General features: G+C 38.2%; 1 protein-coding gene across 1 annotated transcript in view; it reads right to left on the bottom strand.

Moving 5' to 3' along the window:
* UPF2 (UPF2 regulator of nonsense mediated mRNA decay) overlaps window positions 1–18,487 on the bottom strand; it is a 96,309-nt gene that overhangs the window by 34,126 nt on the left and 43,696 nt on the right. The window contains exons 10-12 of the mRNA XM_019972912.2: window positions 14,077–14,190; window positions 10,370–10,486; window positions 1,584–1,769 (exon numbers count right to left, since the gene is read on the bottom strand). Of these exons, the coding sequence (XP_019828471.1) occupies window positions 1,584–1,769; window positions 10,370–10,486; window positions 14,077–14,190 (417 nt within the window). The remainder of the gene's footprint in view (window positions 1–1,583; window positions 1,770–10,369; window positions 10,487–14,076; window positions 14,191–18,487) is intronic.

Raw genomic sequence — 18,487 nt, 5'->3', positions numbered from 1 at the left:
GCTAACAGTATATACTCATACTCAGGTCACTGAAAGAAATACCCAAGACTTAACAAAAATAACGTTTTCTTTTGTGCATCATTTGATGTAAATAATCTCAGACACTTCTTTATATAAATGAAAAATGTCCAATAAGGAAATAAACTAAAGACCAGTTGGTTAAAAGACCACTTAAGTAGTAAGATGGGGACACAACATCAAGACTGACAGAGTTTCCTTGCATGTAAAGCGGGGATAACAGGCACTTAGGCCGTAAGTCTGCTCTAAGGGTTAGACAAGTTAAAGTGTGAAAAGCACACAGGAACATGCCTGGCACATTATAAGCACCCCACAGAAGTTAGCTATTAAAAAAAGCTCTACTGGTAATGAGATAATCAGCAGAGCTCTACTTGTCATCTAGTTCTTTCCACATTTATTCTGAAAGAAAATAGATACTGTTGGCAGCTTGTAAAGTAGTCCTTTTACCTCTATTCTATACCCACAATCCATCTTTCAAGCACTAAGTATGTTCTTGTATTGGCTTCGATGGAAGCGTTCATGTCATCTCAAATACATAAACATTCCACACTTTTCAAACTTTTAGCCAATTCTAAAGCTCCTTTCAAGTCCTATTTTTTTAAACAACTACTGTCTCTGGCTCCCTGAAGGTGGTTTTGATGTTTTAAGTTGCACTATCATTCCTCACCACCTTCTACCCCAGCCACTTACGACACATGTATTATTCCCTGCCTCTTATCCATAGGTTTCCTCTGTCCAGAATTTAATTTGTTTTTTTTTTCTGAAAAGAAAAAAGTCCCATACCATGTTGTTTCAACTTGTTGAGCTGACCAAGAAATGTTTATTTAACATGTCTTTCTTAGAAGTGAAGGTTCCAATGAGGTAACTATAATAATTAAGCTAATAGGTCAGTGGTTCTTAATTTCTTCTGGAAATCGACCCCTGCTGAGAATCTAAAGAAAGCTATAGACCCTCTTCCAGAAAAATACAGTCAGGTCCAGAGATTTAAAATCATTAAATGTCAGAGGATCATGGGCCTCCAAAAACCTACTAAAGGTTAAGAACACTGGTACTGAAGCAAAATATTTAAAGGTAAATTCACTAGAGTGTCAGAGACTAAGTAATAGTTTCAAATATACACAGCATCAACAGTAAATATGAAGAGAATTACCATTTTAATTAGGTTAAAAAGGAAAACAAAACATATGTCCCATAAACTAAGTATCATCACATAAATTCCCTCTAGTGATGACTTACATGGAATCAATCACTGTACTGCCGAGACTTTAATAGCTCTGCTTCAATTTCTCCATTTACAGATTTGAATATTGAAAATTACTTACATTTCTTATCTATACTTTGTGGGGCACTGAAGCAATTGATAAACTGAGTTGATTTAGGAAAACTGAAATATATTTTGTCCTTGACCTAGAACAATTTGGTGCGGGCTACAAAGAAAGTGAACTGCATCAGTACAATTATCATTAGGATGAAAAAGAATTAATTTGGTTGAATGTTATTAATATACAAGCTCAGCACTACCACAAATCTCAAGTTGACTACTGTTCTATTTCATTAAAATTTACCTTCTCGGTGGTAACCTTGGAGAGATCTTTGTACAAAAGCTTCCGGACATATTCCTGGAGAGGAGGACGTTTCTTTTTCACTGTTTTTTCAGCTGGAGGGGGGTTGCAGTAGTAATATGCATTCTCCACCATTGTGACATATCTTGCATCAAGATGCATCGCTTGTTTCTTTCTCATCATTTGTTCCTAAGATGTATAAAGCTTAAATCAGTCAAAATACTTTCTTTATAAGGTTTCTTTGTTCCTAACTAAAGGTGCCCTTTCAGGGATAAGGTTTCAAGATAAAGAGCTAGAAAAGGGAAAAAATTATTACTAGATATTTCTAAGAGTATACAAGCATACTAACTGCTATATCACTAGTCATGTTTTTAGAACAAATTACTCCATAACTGCTTGGTCTTAGGCTTTCTCCAATAAAATACTCAAGAGAACTTTGCTACAAATTTAACTTCACTTATAACTCGGCCAAACTATCTGAACTCTACATAAAACAAGGCTTATATATGAGTGACTGAAGTTAAGGGCTGAGACAAAAGCTGAGAATAACTTTATTCATAGAGCTTGGGCCATCCAATGTTGTACCAGGTAAATCTGACATATCTCTACAGACAAGAAAACTAAAAGCCTTCCAATGTCTTACAACTCGCCCAGTGACCTCAGCATCGGCTCAAGGAGGTTAGTAAAACAGTCAGTCATCATCTACTTCAGGCTTCTCAAGCCTTAAACTACTGACATTTTGGACTGGAAAGTTCTTTGTCTGGTGGGAGTGGGAACTGCTCCGTACACTGTGGGATGTTCTGCAGCAAGCTTCACCTATACCCACCACATGCCAGTTGAGAACCACAGATGAACCAGCTGAAGATCTTCAAAACAGCACTCCTAGTTCTTAAAACACCACTATAGTAAGAATTAAAATTACTGAGTTTATTCAGCCATTCATCAAACATTTTACTTGGCACTTAACTTGGCACTATGCTGGAAGTCACCAATGAACAAGAGAGACATGGTTCCTACCTTTGTGAAGCCTAAGAATCTGCTGCAGGAAGACAGAACAAATAAGCCAACAAATAAACTAACCTTTTAAATACGAATTGTGATTAGTGTTACGAAAGAAGTAATGAGAGTAACAAGAGCCCACTTTAGTCAGGATAGGTTAGGGACAGCCTCTCTGGGAAAATGACATTGAAGTTTGTGCTCTGAAGGATGACAAAGGTTGAGAGGAGCTGAGGCAGAAGCAACAGCCAGACAAGAGGCAATGAGGAAACAGAAGGATCCACTACAGGAACTAAATGCAGGCCAGCATGGTGTCGGGACAAAATGGCACAAGATCAGCTCCAAGTGGGGAGGGGTTCAGGGAGACCAGACTCTGCAGAAGTTGGTAGCAACAGGAGTTTGAAGCATGTAAAGGGAAGCACAATGAGCTTTAAGAAGGTGTCTGGACTAGGGTGGCGGCGGGTGGCAGATGGAGGCAAGATGTCACATTTTAGAAAGATAGTTGTGTCTTTCTAAAGAACTGTCTTACAAGTTCAGGAAGGGCAGGGGTTGCAGCAGGTTCATAAACTCATCACCTAATCAGTGCCCGACCTAGCATGTGGGAGGTTTGCAATTAACGTTTACTAATACACAAATTAATAAATGAATTTTTTTTAAAAAACATTCAAATCTTTCCCATGGTCTGTGTTTCTATACATGTAAAGCCATCACATACTTGGGAGAAGTTTGCTCTTAAGTTCAATTATGGGTATACCAAGGTTCACAACTGTTTCGCTTGTCTATGAATCTGCTAAAGTATATGAGTTGTAGCCTAGCTCCTCTCCTGACATCTATTCTACAATCTGTGAATGCTTATTTAATGCTGGCTCCTCCAGACAGAACAATTCCCTGATGAATAGGGCTACAGATAATGACCAATCCTTTTAGGTTCTTTAGACAAAACAAAAGGAATGCATCACTTATCATTTGTACATACATAACCTAGTTTTTTTTTTCTCTTTTGTATGGTTTTATTTTTTTTAACTTTTAAAAATTGAGGTATCATTAATTTACAATGTTGTGTTAGTTTTAAGTGTACAGGAAATTGATTCAGTTATACATATACTTGTTCTTACGTGTATATATGAAGCTGTTTCACAAATAAGTTCATTTGTGACATATTTTGGACTCCATATAGTGATATCATATGATATTTGTCTTTCTCTGACTTCACTTAATGATAATCTCTATGATAATGCCATAATGTTGCAAGTGGCATTATGTCATTTTTTGGGGGGAGGGGCTGAGAAATATTCCATTGTGTATGTGTGTGTGTGTATATATATATATACACACACACACCACATCTTCTTCATCCATTCATTTGTCGATGGACATTTAGGCTGCTTCTCAGTCTTGGCTATTGTAAATAGTGCTGTTATGAACACTAGGGTGCATGTATCTTTCCAAATTATCATTTTCTCTGGATATATGCCCTGGTGTGGGATTCTAAGATCATATGGTAGCTCTATTTTTAGTTTTGTTTTTTTTAATTAATTATTTTACTTTACAATATTGTATTGGTTTTGCCATACATTGACTTGAATCCGCCATGAGTGTTCCCCATCCTGAACCCTCCTACATCCCTCCCCATAACCCAGTTTTAAATCAACACAAGCTTCAACCTGTAATCCAGACTACTGTTCTGTTATTCAGAACCACTTTACCTAACACACACACCAAGCTACTTTTAACATCAGTCAAGAATAATTTTAAATGCCAACCAGTTAAAAGGTTATGTGTTCCCAAATAAATATATTTTTTATATCATCCCACAAGCATTTGGGTGCTTTACATATTCAGAGAAACTTCTCTAGTAACAAATTATAGAAATGATCCCTGAAAACACAGTTTTATCCTTATCCATGAGAGGGTGAACAGAATGAAAACCACAATCACAGAAAACTAATCAAACTGATCACATGGAGCACAGCCTTGTCTAACTCAATGAAACTATAAGCCATGCCGTGTTGGGCCACCCAAGACAGACAGGTCATGGTGGAGACTTCTGACAAAACATGGTCCAGTGGAGAAGGGAATGGCAAACCACTTCACTATTCTTGCCTTGAGAACCCATGACAGTATGCAAAGGCAGTAAGATATGACACTGAAAGATGAAATCCCCAGGCCAGTAGGTGCCTAATATGCTACTGGAGAAGAGTGGAGAAAGAGCTCCAGAAAGAATAAGGAGACTGCATAGGAACCTGGAATCATAGGTCCATGAAAGAAGGTAAATTAAAAGTTGTCAAACAGGAGATGGCAAGAGTGAACATCAACATTTTAGGAATCAGTGAACTAAAATAGACTGGAATGGGCGAATTTAATTCAGATGACTATTGTATCTACTACTGTGGGCAAGAATCCCTTAGAAGAAATGGAGTAGCCCTCACAGTCAACAAGAGAATCTAAAATGCACTACTTGGGTACAATCTCAAAAATGACAGAATGATCTCTGTTCATTTCCAAGGCAAAGCATTCAATATCACGGTAATCCAAGTCTATGCCCCAACCAGTAATGCTGAAGAAGCTGAAGCTGAATGCTTCTATGAAGACCTACAAGACCTTCTAGAATTAACATCCATAAAAGGTGTCATTTTCATCACAGGGGACTGGAATGAAAAAGTAGGAAGTCAAGAGTCATGCAATACTCAAGGGCAAATTTGGCCTTGAGGAGTACAAAATGAAGCAGGGCAAAGGCTAACAGTTCTGCCAAGAGATCGCAGTGGTCATAGCAAACACCCTCTTCTAACAACCCAAGAGACGACTCTACACATGGACATCACCAGGTGGTCAATACTGAAATCAGACGGATTATATTCTTTGCAACCAAAGATGGAAAAGCTCTATATAGTCATGAAAAACAAGATCGGGAGCTGACTGTGGCTCAGATCATGAACGCTTTATTGGCAAATTCAGACTTAAATTGAATAAAGTAGGGTAAACCACTAGACCATTCAGGTATGACCTAAATCAAATCCCTTTGATTTAGATACAGTGGAAATGACAAATGGATTCAAGGGTATAGATCTGTCTGATAGGCAGAGTGCCTGAAGAACTATGGATGGAGGTTCATGACACTGTACAGGAGGCAGTGATCAAGGCCATCCTCAGGAAAAAGATATGCAATAAGGCAAAATGGTTGTCTGAGGAGACCTTAAAAATAGCTGAGAAAAGAAGAGAAGCTAAAGGCAAAGGAGAAAAGGATAGATATACCCATTTGAATGCAGAGTTCCAAAGAATAGGACGGAGAGATAAGAAAGCCTTCCTCAGTGATCAGTGCAAAGAAATAGAGGAAAACAACACAATGGGAAAGACTAGAGATCTCGTCAAGAAAATTAGAGACACCAAGGTACCATTTCATGCAAAGATGGGCGCAATAAAGGACAGAAATGGTATGGACCTAACAGAAGCAGAAGATACTAAGAAGAGGTGGTAAGAATACACAGAACAACAATACAAAAAAGATCTTCATGACCCAGATAATCACGATGGTGTGATCACTCACCTAGAGTCAGACATCCTGGAATGTGAAGTGGGCCTTAGGAAGCATCACTACAAACAAGGCTAGTGGAGGTGATGGAATTCCAGTTGAGCTATTTCATATCCTAAATGATGATGCTGTGCAAGTGCTGCATTCAATATGCCAGCAAATTTGGAAAACTCAGCAGTGGCCACAGGACTGGAAAAGGTCAGTTTTCATTCCAATCCCAAAGAAGGGCAATGCCAAAGAATGTTCAAACTACTGCACAATTGCACTCATCTCACATGCTGGTAAAGTAATGCTCAAAATTCTCCAAGTCAGGCTTCAACAGTACATGAACCATGAACTTCCAGATGTTCAAGCTGGTTTTAGAAAAGGCAGAGGAACCAGAGATCTAATTGCCAACATCCACTGGATCATCAAAAAAGCAAGAGAATTCCAGAAAAACATCTACTTCTGCTCTACTGATGATGCCAAAGCCTCTGACTGTGTGGATCACAATAAACTGTGGAAAATTCTTCAAGAGATGGGAATACCAGACCACCTTACCTGCCTCCTGAGAAATCTGTATGCAGGTCAAGAAGCAACTGTTAGAACCAAACATGGAACAACAGAATGGTTCCAAACTGGGAAAGGAGTATGTCAAGGCTGTATATTGTCACCCTGCTTATTTAACTTATATGCAGAGTATATCATGTGAAATGCTGAGCTCAATGAAACACAAGCTGGAATCAAGATCGCCAGGAGAAATATCAATAACCTCAGATATGCAGATGATACCAGCCGTATGGCAGAAAGCAGAGAGAAACTAAAGAGCCTCTTGATGAAAGCGAAAGAGAAGCATGAAAAAGCTGGCTTAAACTAAACAGTCAAAAAACGAAGATCACGGCATCCAGTCTCATCATTTCATGGCAAATAGATGGGGAAACAATTGAAACAGTGACAGACTTTATTTTCTTGGGCTCCAAAATCACTGCAGATGGTGACCACAGCCATGAAATTAAAAGACTCTTGCTCCTTGGAAGAAAAGTTACAATCAATCTAGACTGCATATAAAAAGCAGAGACACTACCTTGCCAACAAAAGTCTGTCTAGTCAAAGCTATGGTTTTCCAGTAGTCATGTATGGATGTGAGAGTTGGACTATAAAAAAAGCTGAGCACCAAAGAATTGATGCTTTTGAACTATGGTGTTGGAGAAGACTCTTGAGAGTCCCTTGGACTACAATGAGATCAAAACATCCTGAGGGAAATCAGTCCTGAATATTCACTGGAAGGACTGATGCTGAAGCTGAAACTCCAATACTTTGGCCACCTGATGCAAAGAACTGACTCATTGGAAAAGACCCTGATGCTGGGAAAGATTGAAGGCATAAGGAGAAGGGGACGAGAGAGGATGAGATGGCTGGATGGCATCATCGACTCGATGGACATAGGTTTGAGCAAGCTCTGGGAGTTGGTGATGGACAGGGAAGCCTGGCGTGCTGCAGTCCATGGGTTCGCAAAGAATCGGACATGAGTGAGCGAGTGAACTGAACTGATAAGCACTGGTGTATTTCAAACCAAACTCACCCTCTCTTCCTTTCTTCTATTTTCTCATCTCTGTGACTGGCATCATCATCTGCTGGGATGGTCAAGATGGAATCTGGGGTCTTACCTTAGGGCACTTTCTCTTTCTCATTGTCTCATCACGTCTCACCAGTTCTACCTCGTAAAATTCTTCATACAGCCAGTTATCATTCCTCATCTTCCCACCCTTACCATTTCTTTTTTTCCTCTGTAAGATCTGAAAACAGCCATTTCACTGTTCTGTCTACCTCCAGCCTTAGCCACCTCAATTATCTCTATACTGATCTTTCTAAAAAATTAAATCTGATCATACCTATCCTACCTGCTTACCATCCTTCAGTAGCTACTCACTACCATCAGGGGGGAGGGGGTATCAGTTTCTTAGCACAGCACTCAGACTCAGGGCGCTTTTTATAATCTAGGCTGTGTCTACCTCTCCAGTCTTATCTGCAGCCACTTAATTCAGTGTGTCTCTCTTCTCTGCCTTTGAGGTTCAGGTTAGTCTCTAAAATAAATACTATTTTTTCAGGAAACGTTTCTTGACATACCAAGACTAGATGAAGCACCTCTCCTATATAGACACATATTACCCTAGGCTGACCCACAGTATTAGATCACATTCCCCCTCTGTGTATTCCAATTGTCTAATTACTCATCTGAGTTATAAGACTATAAATTCCCTGAGGCCAGGGAGCATCTTTTTCACTTTTATATCCCAAGGGTTTGACAGAAGAGTCTGCACTCAACGAATACCAAGCATCTATTAGGGAAGATCCTTTCTGACTCATTAAGTCTAGCTTAAAGTACTCCCTCTATAAGTGCATAAGATCCTCTGCACACCTTTCCCTGTTAAAACATGTAGAATGCTACACTGGAATTAGCACTAGATAGGGACCACTTTAATGCCAACTATGTTTGTTCTTTGTACTAATCCCACCCAATCAGCAAGAACATCATCCCTGAAGTTCAGTGCCTGACATACAGGAGGAGCCCCCAAAATGTTATATGATAAATAAGGCTCTTATCCAGAAAGCAACACAATCAATGATAAGGCTGGCTGCTCTTGTTACAAGACAGGGGAAGATACACTGAGCCACGAAAGCCAGTCAAGCAAGGACTTTGGTTTGCAGCAATGGGATAAGCATCCATACCATGACTAGTAAACTTTCGCCAGCAAACAGTAAACATAGACAGTTCAGTATTACAAACAAAATATAGTCACTTTTAAAAGCTAATCTTTCTTGGCATCTCTATTACATTATAATATGTAGTGTCTCATTTAGCCATATGAGCTTGAGCCAAAGAGGAGGAAGAGTTTTTCCGATGTTAAAATAAAAATTTTAACTTGGAATGATTATTATTCATTTGAATAAGCCTAAAAAGAATGTGGAAATCAACTCCATATGATTTCACATTAATATTTTTGTCTACTAGACAAAATGTTAATGCTTGTCACATTAATATTTCTGTCTACTAGAAATAAATTACTATGTTTTTCCATTTTAAATACCATTGTCAGAGAAGTAATCAAGCTTATAACTAGATTCTAAAAAAATAACACACGTAGAGAAAAAGACACAATCAGCACTTCTATAAAACCGACACCGATGCAATGACAGTCTATGTCCAGGGATTCCTAACTCAGTGCTCTCTTTGACACTAATTCTGATACCTCTCCCCCACCACACTGTCTCCCCTGTGAAGGCTCCAAGTGAATGCCTGCTGCCTAGTCACTTCAGTCGTGTCTGACTCTGCGAAACCCCAGAGACGGCAGCCCACCAGGCTCCCCCGTCCCTGGGATTCTCCAGGCAAGAACACTGGAGTGGGTTGCCATTTCCTTCTCCAGAGCATGAAAGTGAAAAGTGAAAGTGAAGTCACTCAGTCGTGTCCGACTCAGCAACCCCACGGACTGCAGCCTACCAGGCTCCTCCGTCCATGGGATTTTCCAGGCAAGAGTACTGGAGTGGGGTGCCATTGCCTTCTCCGAGTGAATGCATGGATATTACCAATAAGCATAACTTAATTGCTTAATAAACTTGATTGCCATTTTGGCATGTAAATTAGCTCAAGAAATATCTTCTCCTCCAAGTTAATTTTTTAAGCTTGTTTTGTTTTTTAATTTTAAAAATTTAAGCTCCATCATTTATGTGGTTATGGCACAGTAACAATGTACCAAGAATATTCAGAAAGATGGCTCTAAGTTTATCAAAAGTTATCTGGGGCTGAATTCAATCCCACTCTACAATAGTGTGAGCTACTACTACCACTACTACTACTAAGTCACTTCAGTCGTGTCCGACTCTGTGCGACCCCAGAGACAGCAGCCCACCAGGCTCCCCCGTCCCTGGGATTCTCCAGGCAAGAACACTGGAGTGGGTTGCCATTTCCTTCTCCAATGCATGAAAGTGAAAAGTGAAAGTGAACTCGCTCAGTCATGTATGACTCTTAGCGACCCCATGGACTGCAGCCTACCAGGCTCCTCCATCCATGGGATTTTCCAGGCAAGGGTACTGGAGTGGGGTGCCATCGCCTTCTCTGAGACAGCCAAATGAGAAAATTTCCTATAGCTCTTCAGGAATGGCTGGAGTTCTTGTTTAGGTAAAAATGTTTAAATGGTTGAGCAAGGTAACAGGCACTAGTCAAAACTTTTAACCCCTGGAGTAAATCAAGAACTTCAAGCTCTTGCTACTATCCTCAAGCCCTTACCAAAAGTACACTGGTCCTCAGGTGAGATTCTGGAGATCTGAAAAGAAATCTTCCACATGTTTCCAGTAGGGTGCATGCCATTTCAATATGGTGATGGGAAAAGTCTGATAGAAGCATCTGTAATAATAATAATGATAAAAACCAACAAAGACAACATTTCAATCCTATTAAAGAAAACATTACATACCTAATATGTGGAACACCTTAAAAATGTCACTATAAAAAAAAGAAAAGCTAAATGCAACATTTTAAATCAACTATACTTTGAACTAAAAAAAAAAAACTAGTCTACTTTAGATGTCAAGCTTTATCACAGAGTATCTTTTGTGTTCAACCATAAAATTTTATCTAAAAACTTCAATATATTTAATGTTATTCCTTTTAGATAGATATGTGAAAATTTATTTATCAAAACTTATATTTATCAGGAGATGCTACATATTTAAATAAATGCCACATACAAATAGCTAACATTTTCTAAATATTTTCTGGTTTGGGTTTATATGACATTTACCTTTAAAATTTTGACAACAAAAGGCTTAGTACATGAAACTTACAACACATTACAACATTTTAGTATTTATCTCCCCAATATTTTTCTGTGCATATTTTCTAAACCAGATTTAGTCATATCACTTAATAATTTGGCTTGTATTTTGGCTAACATGAGTATTTTCCATGTCCTTATTTTTCCTTCTATGGTATAATTTAAAGGGTGCATTCAGTTCAGTTCAGTTCAGTCACTCAGTCGTGTCCAACTCTTTGCAACCCCATGAATCACAGCACACCAGGCCTCCCTGTCCATCACCACTCCCGGAGTTCACTCAAACTCATGTCCATCGAGTCGGTGATGCCATCCAGCCATCTCATCCTCTGTTGTCCCCTTCTCCTCCTGCCCCAATCCCCCCTAGCATCAGGGTCTTTTCCAATGAGTCAACTCTTTGCATGAGATGGCCAAGTATTGGAGTTTCAGCTTTAGCATCAGCCCTTCCAATGAACACCCAGGACTAATCTCCTTTAGGATGGACTGGTTGGATCTCCCTGCAGTCCAATGGACCCTCAAGAGTCTTCTCCAACACCACAGTTCAAAAGCATCAATTCTTCGGCACTCAGCTTTCTTCACAGTCCAACTCTCACATCCATACATGACTACTGGAAAAACCATAGCCTTAACTAGACGGACCTTTGTTGGCAAAGTAATGTCTCTGCTTTTCAACATGCTCTCTAGGCTGATCATAACTTTCCTTCCAAGGAGTAAGCGTCTTTTAATTTCATGGCTGAAGTCACCATCTGCAGTGATTTTGGAGCCCCAAAAAATAAAGTCTGACACTGTTCCACAGTTTCCCCACTTATTTCCCATGAAGTGATGGGACCAGATGCCATGATCTTCGTTTTCTGAATGTTGAGCTTTAAGCCAACTTTTTCACTCTCCTCTTTCACTTTCATCAAGAGGCTTTTTAGTTCCTCTTCACTTTCTGCCATAAGGGTGGTGTCATCTGCATATCTGAGGTTACTGATATTTCTCCCAGCAATCTTGATTCCAGCTTGTGCTTCTTCCAGCCCAGAGTTTCTCATGATGTACTCTGCATAGAAGTTCAATAAGCAGGGTGACAATATACAGCCTTGACTTACTCCTTTTCCTATTTGGAACCAGTCTGTTGTTCCATGTCTAGTTCTAACTGTTGCTTCCTGACCTGCATACAAATTTCTCAAGAGGCAGGTCAGGTGGTCTTGTATTCCCATCTCTATCAGAATTTTCCACAGTTTATTGTGATCCACACAGTCAAAGGCTTTGGCATAGTCAATAAAGCAGAAATAGATGTTTTTCTGGAACTCTCTTGCTTTTTCCATGATCCAGCAGATGTTGGCAATTAGATCTCTGGTTCCTCTGCCTTTTCTAAAACCAGCTTGAACATCTGGAAGTTCACAGTTCATGTATTGCTGAAGCCTGGCTTGGAGAATTTTGAGCATTACTTTATCCTGCTTATTGAACTTCTATGCAGAGTACATCATGAGAAACGCTGGGCTGGAAGAAACACAAGCTGGAATCAAGACTGCTGGGAGAAATATCAATAACCTCAGATATGCAGATGACACCACCCTTATGGCAGAAAGTGAAGAGGAACTAAAAAACCTCTTGATGAAAGTGAAAGAGGAGAGTGAAAAAGTTGGCTTAAAGCTCAACATTCAGAAAACGAAGATCATGGCATCTGGTCCCATCACTTCATGGGAAATAAGTGGGGAAACTGGAACAGTGTCAGACTTTATTTTTTTGGGCTCCAAAATCACTGCAGATGGTGACTGCAGCCATGAAATTAAAAGATGCTTACTACTTGGAAGCAAAGTTATGACCAGCCTAGAGAGCATGTTGAAAAGCAGAGACATTACTTTGCCAACAAAGGTCCGTCTAGTCAAGGCTATGGTTTTTCCAGTAGTCATGTATGGATGTGAGAGTTGGACTATAAAGAAAGTTGAGCGCCAAAGAATTGATGCTTTTGAACTGTGGTGTTGGAGAAGACTCTTGAGAGTCCCTTGGACTGCAAGGAGATCCAACCAGTCCATTCTAAAAGAAATCAGTTCTGAATATTCATTGGAAGGAGTGATGCTGAAGCTGAAATTCCCAGTACTTTCGCCACCTGATGCAAAGAACTAACTCATTTGAAAAGATGATGCTGGGAAAGATTGAAGGCAGGAGGAGACAGGGACGACAGAGGATGAGATGGCTGGATGGCATCACCGACTCAATGGACATGAGTTTGAGTAGACTCCGGGAACTGGTGATGGACAGGGAATCCTGCAGTCCATGGGGTCGAAGAGTCGAACACAACTGAGCAACTGAACTGATGCTGTTATCAGCTTTACCACACATAACTAGTTAGTTACTAGTGAGTTTCTAGTTTGATTCCATAGTGGACAAAAAATTGTAACCTGAGTAATTTCCTTTTTTGTTTTTTAACTTGCTGAGACTTTCTGATTGATTTTGGTTCATTCATGTGCATTTGCAGGGACTGTAAATTCTGATTCTGTTGGATATACTGTCAATTAGACTAAGGTTAGTAACTATATTGTCCAATCTGGTACATACTTACTCACTTACTTGCCTGCCTATGCTTTCAGCTACTAAAAGGTGTTTTTCAGTCTTTCAGTATGACTGCAGATTTCTCTTTCTTTGTTGATTTTTGCTTCATGTATTTTGAAAATACATTATTGGATGCATACTGATTCAGGAAGCTAACACTATCTTTAGGAACTATGATTCTTTATTTCTAACAATGCTTTATGCCTTAAAGCCTACTTTGTCTGACAATAATGAAGCTAAGTGCTTTATCTTATTTTTTTAGTGCTTCCTTGGTATATTTCCCCCATCTTTTCATTTTAGGCTTTCTGGTGTTAATATTTTAAGGGCATCTTCCTTGTAGGCAGCATATAATGTTGTTTCAATCAAGTCTTATATTCTTAAGGCTTTTACTTAATATATTTTGTCCTTCTATACTACATGTGATTACTATTATAGCTGTATTTGAATCTACCATTTTATTATTGTTCTCTAGTTTGCTCATCTATTTATTGTTCCTTTTTACTTTTTTTGTTTTCCTATAGATTAATTAAATATTTCTTAATTGTATCATTTTCCAGCATTTATAAACTAAAGGATTAAAACTTTAGATTTATCTATTAAAAAATATTTCAAATGATTCAGCACTTACCTTTAAACAATGCAGTGTATCATTTTTTGTGAACATCTTAAACTTAGTGAGTTCTCCAATAAAACGAACAGTTTTGTTCTTTGTTTCAATATTGATCTGGTCCTTTTTTCGTACCTACAAATGAAAAGAAAAGAAACACTGCTTAACAGTCTGAAATCTGTGATAAGAACTGTTATTTTAATAAGATTGAATTCACTCAAGATATTTTCAATAAATTTGGGTATAGTTTCTTGCTATATTCAAATTATTCTAAGTTAAGACATAATTAGCTCCATGGAACACCAGGGCCAGGACGTGCTTTCCAAAACAGTTTCATGGTCAAGTAATTTGGGGAAACAATGCATTTCATCAGCCTTAAGGAGGCTCTCAAACAAGAAACCTGTTTAACTTAATTCAATGTTCCTTACATTTCTTTGGCAACATAAAATATAAATCCCTCTTTTGAAATGTTAACAACTACTAGTTTGTTAAATTAATATTATAAGGAATATATGTTAGGAAATGCTCCTTTAAAAATAATAAATGCCTAAAGCTCACATAAGCAGGAAATATTAAGTGTATTATAGTTATGAACTATATATATTTTTTTATTATAAATGCATTAGTACAACAAAATTTTCAATACAATTGCTATTTTTTTTTTTAATCAACAGTCACAGTCATATACCAAAGCTCAAATCCTTTGCAAATATAAGCCCTGTACTCAGGCACACATTTCAAAAAATAATGAACATAACAAAATCCTATTACAACAGTACAATGTGAGCAGACACATCAAGATAACTGTAAATGGATTTAACCTCAGCATTATATTTTCATCAGAAAACCAAACCTGAAGTCTAGAAGACTTTTCTTTGAACAATAACAATAATATGGCAGTTCTTTGAAACAGTTTACTGTCCTTATTTTTCAGAATACTTCCTATTTGTTCCACACTGAGAAAGGAGTAAAATCTGTATCAATCTGATTTAATGGTTAAAACAACAAGAGAAGAACACAAAGCTGTCAAATGACTTGACCAAGGATCAGTACCAAAACCCCAATCTCCTAACTCATATTTGAGAATTTAACTGCTCAAGCATGTGCTGGGGTTCAAAATAAGTCTTAACCAGGATTTCCCTGGTGGTCCAGTGGTTAAGACTGTGTGTGTGTGTGTGTGTGTGTGTGTGTGTGTGTGTGTGTGTGTGTGTGCGCGCGCGCGCGCGCGCGCGTGCGTGCTGGGGTTCAAAATAAGTCTTAACCAGGATTTCCCTGGTGGTCCAGTGGTTAAGACTGTGTGTGTGTGTGTGTGTGTGTGTGTGTGTGTGTGTGTGCGCGCGCGCGCGCGTGCGTGCTGGGGTTCAAAATAAGTCTTAACCAGGATTTCCCTGGTGGTCCAGTGGTTAAGACTGTGTGTGTGTGTGTGTGTGTGTGTGTGTGTGTGCGCGCGCGTGCGTGCTGGGGTTCAAAATAAGTCTTAACCAGGATTTCCCTGGTGGTCCAGTGGTTAAGACTGTGTGTGTGTGTGTGTGTGTGTGTGTGTGTGTGTGCGCGCGCGCGCGCGTGCGTGCTGGGGTTCAAAATAAGTCTTAACCAGGATTTCCCTGGTGGTCCAGTGGTTAAGACTGTGTGTGTGTGTGTGTGTGTGTGTGTGTGTGCGCGCGCGTGCGTGCTGGGGTTCAAAATAAGTCTTAACCAGGATTTCCCTGGTGGTCCAGTGGTTAAGACTGTGTGTGTGTGTGTGTGTGTGTGTGTGTTCTAACCTCACCCTTACCCGGACAATGAGTGACAATCTTTTACGTAAGTATTAATCTTCTACATAGACAATTTACACTTAAATGGAATTCATCATCTTCCTTTTAAGGACCAACTTTTTGTAGCAAGCAAAAGTAGGTGTTTATAGACTTTTTAGATGTTCCGGGATAATTTTTGAACAAAAATTTGCTAGGTTTAATTTGTTAGGCTTAATTCCCAGCTCTAACACTTTACTGTTACTTAAATTTTATGCCTTAATTTTCTTATCTGTAAAATGGAACTAATCAAAGTAACCTGTATCATATAGGGTTGTGGGTATTAAATCAACTGATACATACAAAGCACAATCAATAGTGTAGTGACTGGGACCATAAAGAGTTCAATAAATGCTAGTCATTGTGAGTTTTATCCACATTTGTACATACATCACTAATACATGGGCACAAAATTAATGTTCACTGACTGAACAAATGAATGAAAATGCTTAATGTTTATATATACATTGTAGTGCCATGAAAGAATTAAGATGTGCAGTTCACAACACTTGAGCTCATGTGGTCGTTTTGTGCCATTTGGGAGTGAGGGTAGGTGTATATTATCCTGGACAATGCATATAAAACTCCCTGAACCTACTCACTCACTTGGAAAAATAAGGATAAAAACAAGGATGATGACAGTGGGCGGTAATGATGATAACTATACTTCACCTAATACTAAGCAACTAATGTCCAGGACAAAAGATTATACAAATGATGCTTACAAAGTGTTTTAAATGATACAGTAAAATGCTTCTGAGAAATAAAAAATGAAAAACTGTACTAAATATAAATTCATCCATGAAAAACTACAGAAGCAAAAAAGTAAAAAAAAAAACAAAAAACAACTAAAATATTAACAAAGTTTAAGTGATGAAATTATGAGATTGCCCCCCACTTTCTTCTTTATGTATTTTTGTATTTTCTAAATCATCCAGTCTGGGCATGTGTTTCTTTTACAATTAAAGAAATACAGAAATGGAAAAAGTAAAAAGAAGCATTTCAAAAATGATATACTGAAGCTGAATCTTTAAAGGGAGAAAGGCTGGGAAATACATACATATGCTTTTACAAAGCTCCTTAGGCGATTCTAGATGTACAAGCTCTGTGCTGTGCAGAATCACACAATTTTTAAAATTATTTTAATTGGAGCATAATTGCTTTACAACGTTATGTTGATTTCTGCCATACATGAACCTCTCTCCCACCCCATATCATCCCTCTAGGTTGTCACAGCACTGAGTTGAGCTCCCTGCAGTCATACAGCAAATTCCCACTGGCAATGCCACTCTCTCAGTTTGTCCCACCCTCTCCTTCCACTGCTGGGTCTACAAATCTTTTCTCTACATCTGTATCTCTACTGATGCCCTACAAATAGGTTCATCAGTACCATTTTTATAGATTCCACATTTATCATTAATATATGATATTTGTTTTTCACTTTATGACTTACTTCACTCTGTATAACAGGCTCTGGGTTCATCCACCTCACTAGAACTGACTCAAATTCGTAAGGGTCATACAATTTTAGGTATTACTGAGCATCATAGTTTCCAAAACACATAACAGTGTATCATTCACAATTATTCTTACATATTATTGAAGTTAAGGTAGTACAATCTAACTAAAATGACAAGATTACAGACTTTTAAAATGAGGTATGAATTATCTCATTCCCTCATTTTCAATGGGGAAAAAAAAAACAACAAGTTTTCAAAAGACTGTGACTGATAAAAAAGACTTATTCTGATTCATTTAATATTTTCTAATCTCATTTGTTGATTCTTTATGATCAAATGGTATGTCAAACACTTCTGCAAAAGTAACACAGGTGAATTAACAATGTAAAAATTTCTATATATTTTTAATTCGATAATGTCTTAAGATTTTATTTATATAATCAAATGTAGCAAAAATGCTGCTTACAACTCATGTATTAGTGACAGCTAAAACCAAGATTAATCAAATAACTAGATTCATATAATGAGTTAAAATCTCTTCAGCTATGTCAACATACAAAAGTAAGAACCTCCAAGGCCTATCATTCATTATTCCCCTAAAGGAAGAACTCTTTGCCCCAAACTGGCCCCTCAATAACTTCACCTAAATATTGTAAGAAAGAAAGAAAGTGAAAGTGAAGTCGCTCAGTAGTGTCTGACTCTTTGCGACCCCATGGACTATAGCCTACCATGCTCCTCCATCCATGGGATATAGGATTTTCCAGGCAAGAGTACTGGAGTGGGTTGCCATTTCCTTCCTCCATAATTAGCTTATTTGTTTTACACAAACATTCAATCATTCAACTAATATTTTGGAAAATCTACTATACACTAAACACTAAGTAGGCACTGGGTTTATAAATAAATAAATCTGCCTTCAAAGAAAATTTATATTATTCTAGGGACTATTGATTGCCAAAGTAGGGAGGATAAGACTCTTGATCTACTGGGGTGGTGGGGATCAAACTTCTACTTAGGTTTTTGGTTTTTATCTCATACTTTAAAGTTACCTTTGTATGTTTTATGATATACATAAAATATCTGGTAGAATTAAAAATGCATATAACTTATAAATAAATATGCCTATACTGGGATATGTGGTCAACTTATTTTACCAAGAGAGAGGTTTGATCCAAAAAGTTA

This window comes from Bos indicus, chromosome 13 (genome assembly GCF_029378745.1).
Source record: "Bos indicus isolate NIAB-ARS_2022 breed Sahiwal x Tharparkar chromosome 13, NIAB-ARS_B.indTharparkar_mat_pri_1.0, whole genome shotgun sequence".
NCBI lineage: Eukaryota > Metazoa > Chordata > Mammalia > Artiodactyla > Bovidae > Bos > Bos indicus.
The sequence above is the reverse complement of the archived record's forward strand: the minus strand, read 5'-3'. Positions and strand labels throughout refer to the sequence as shown.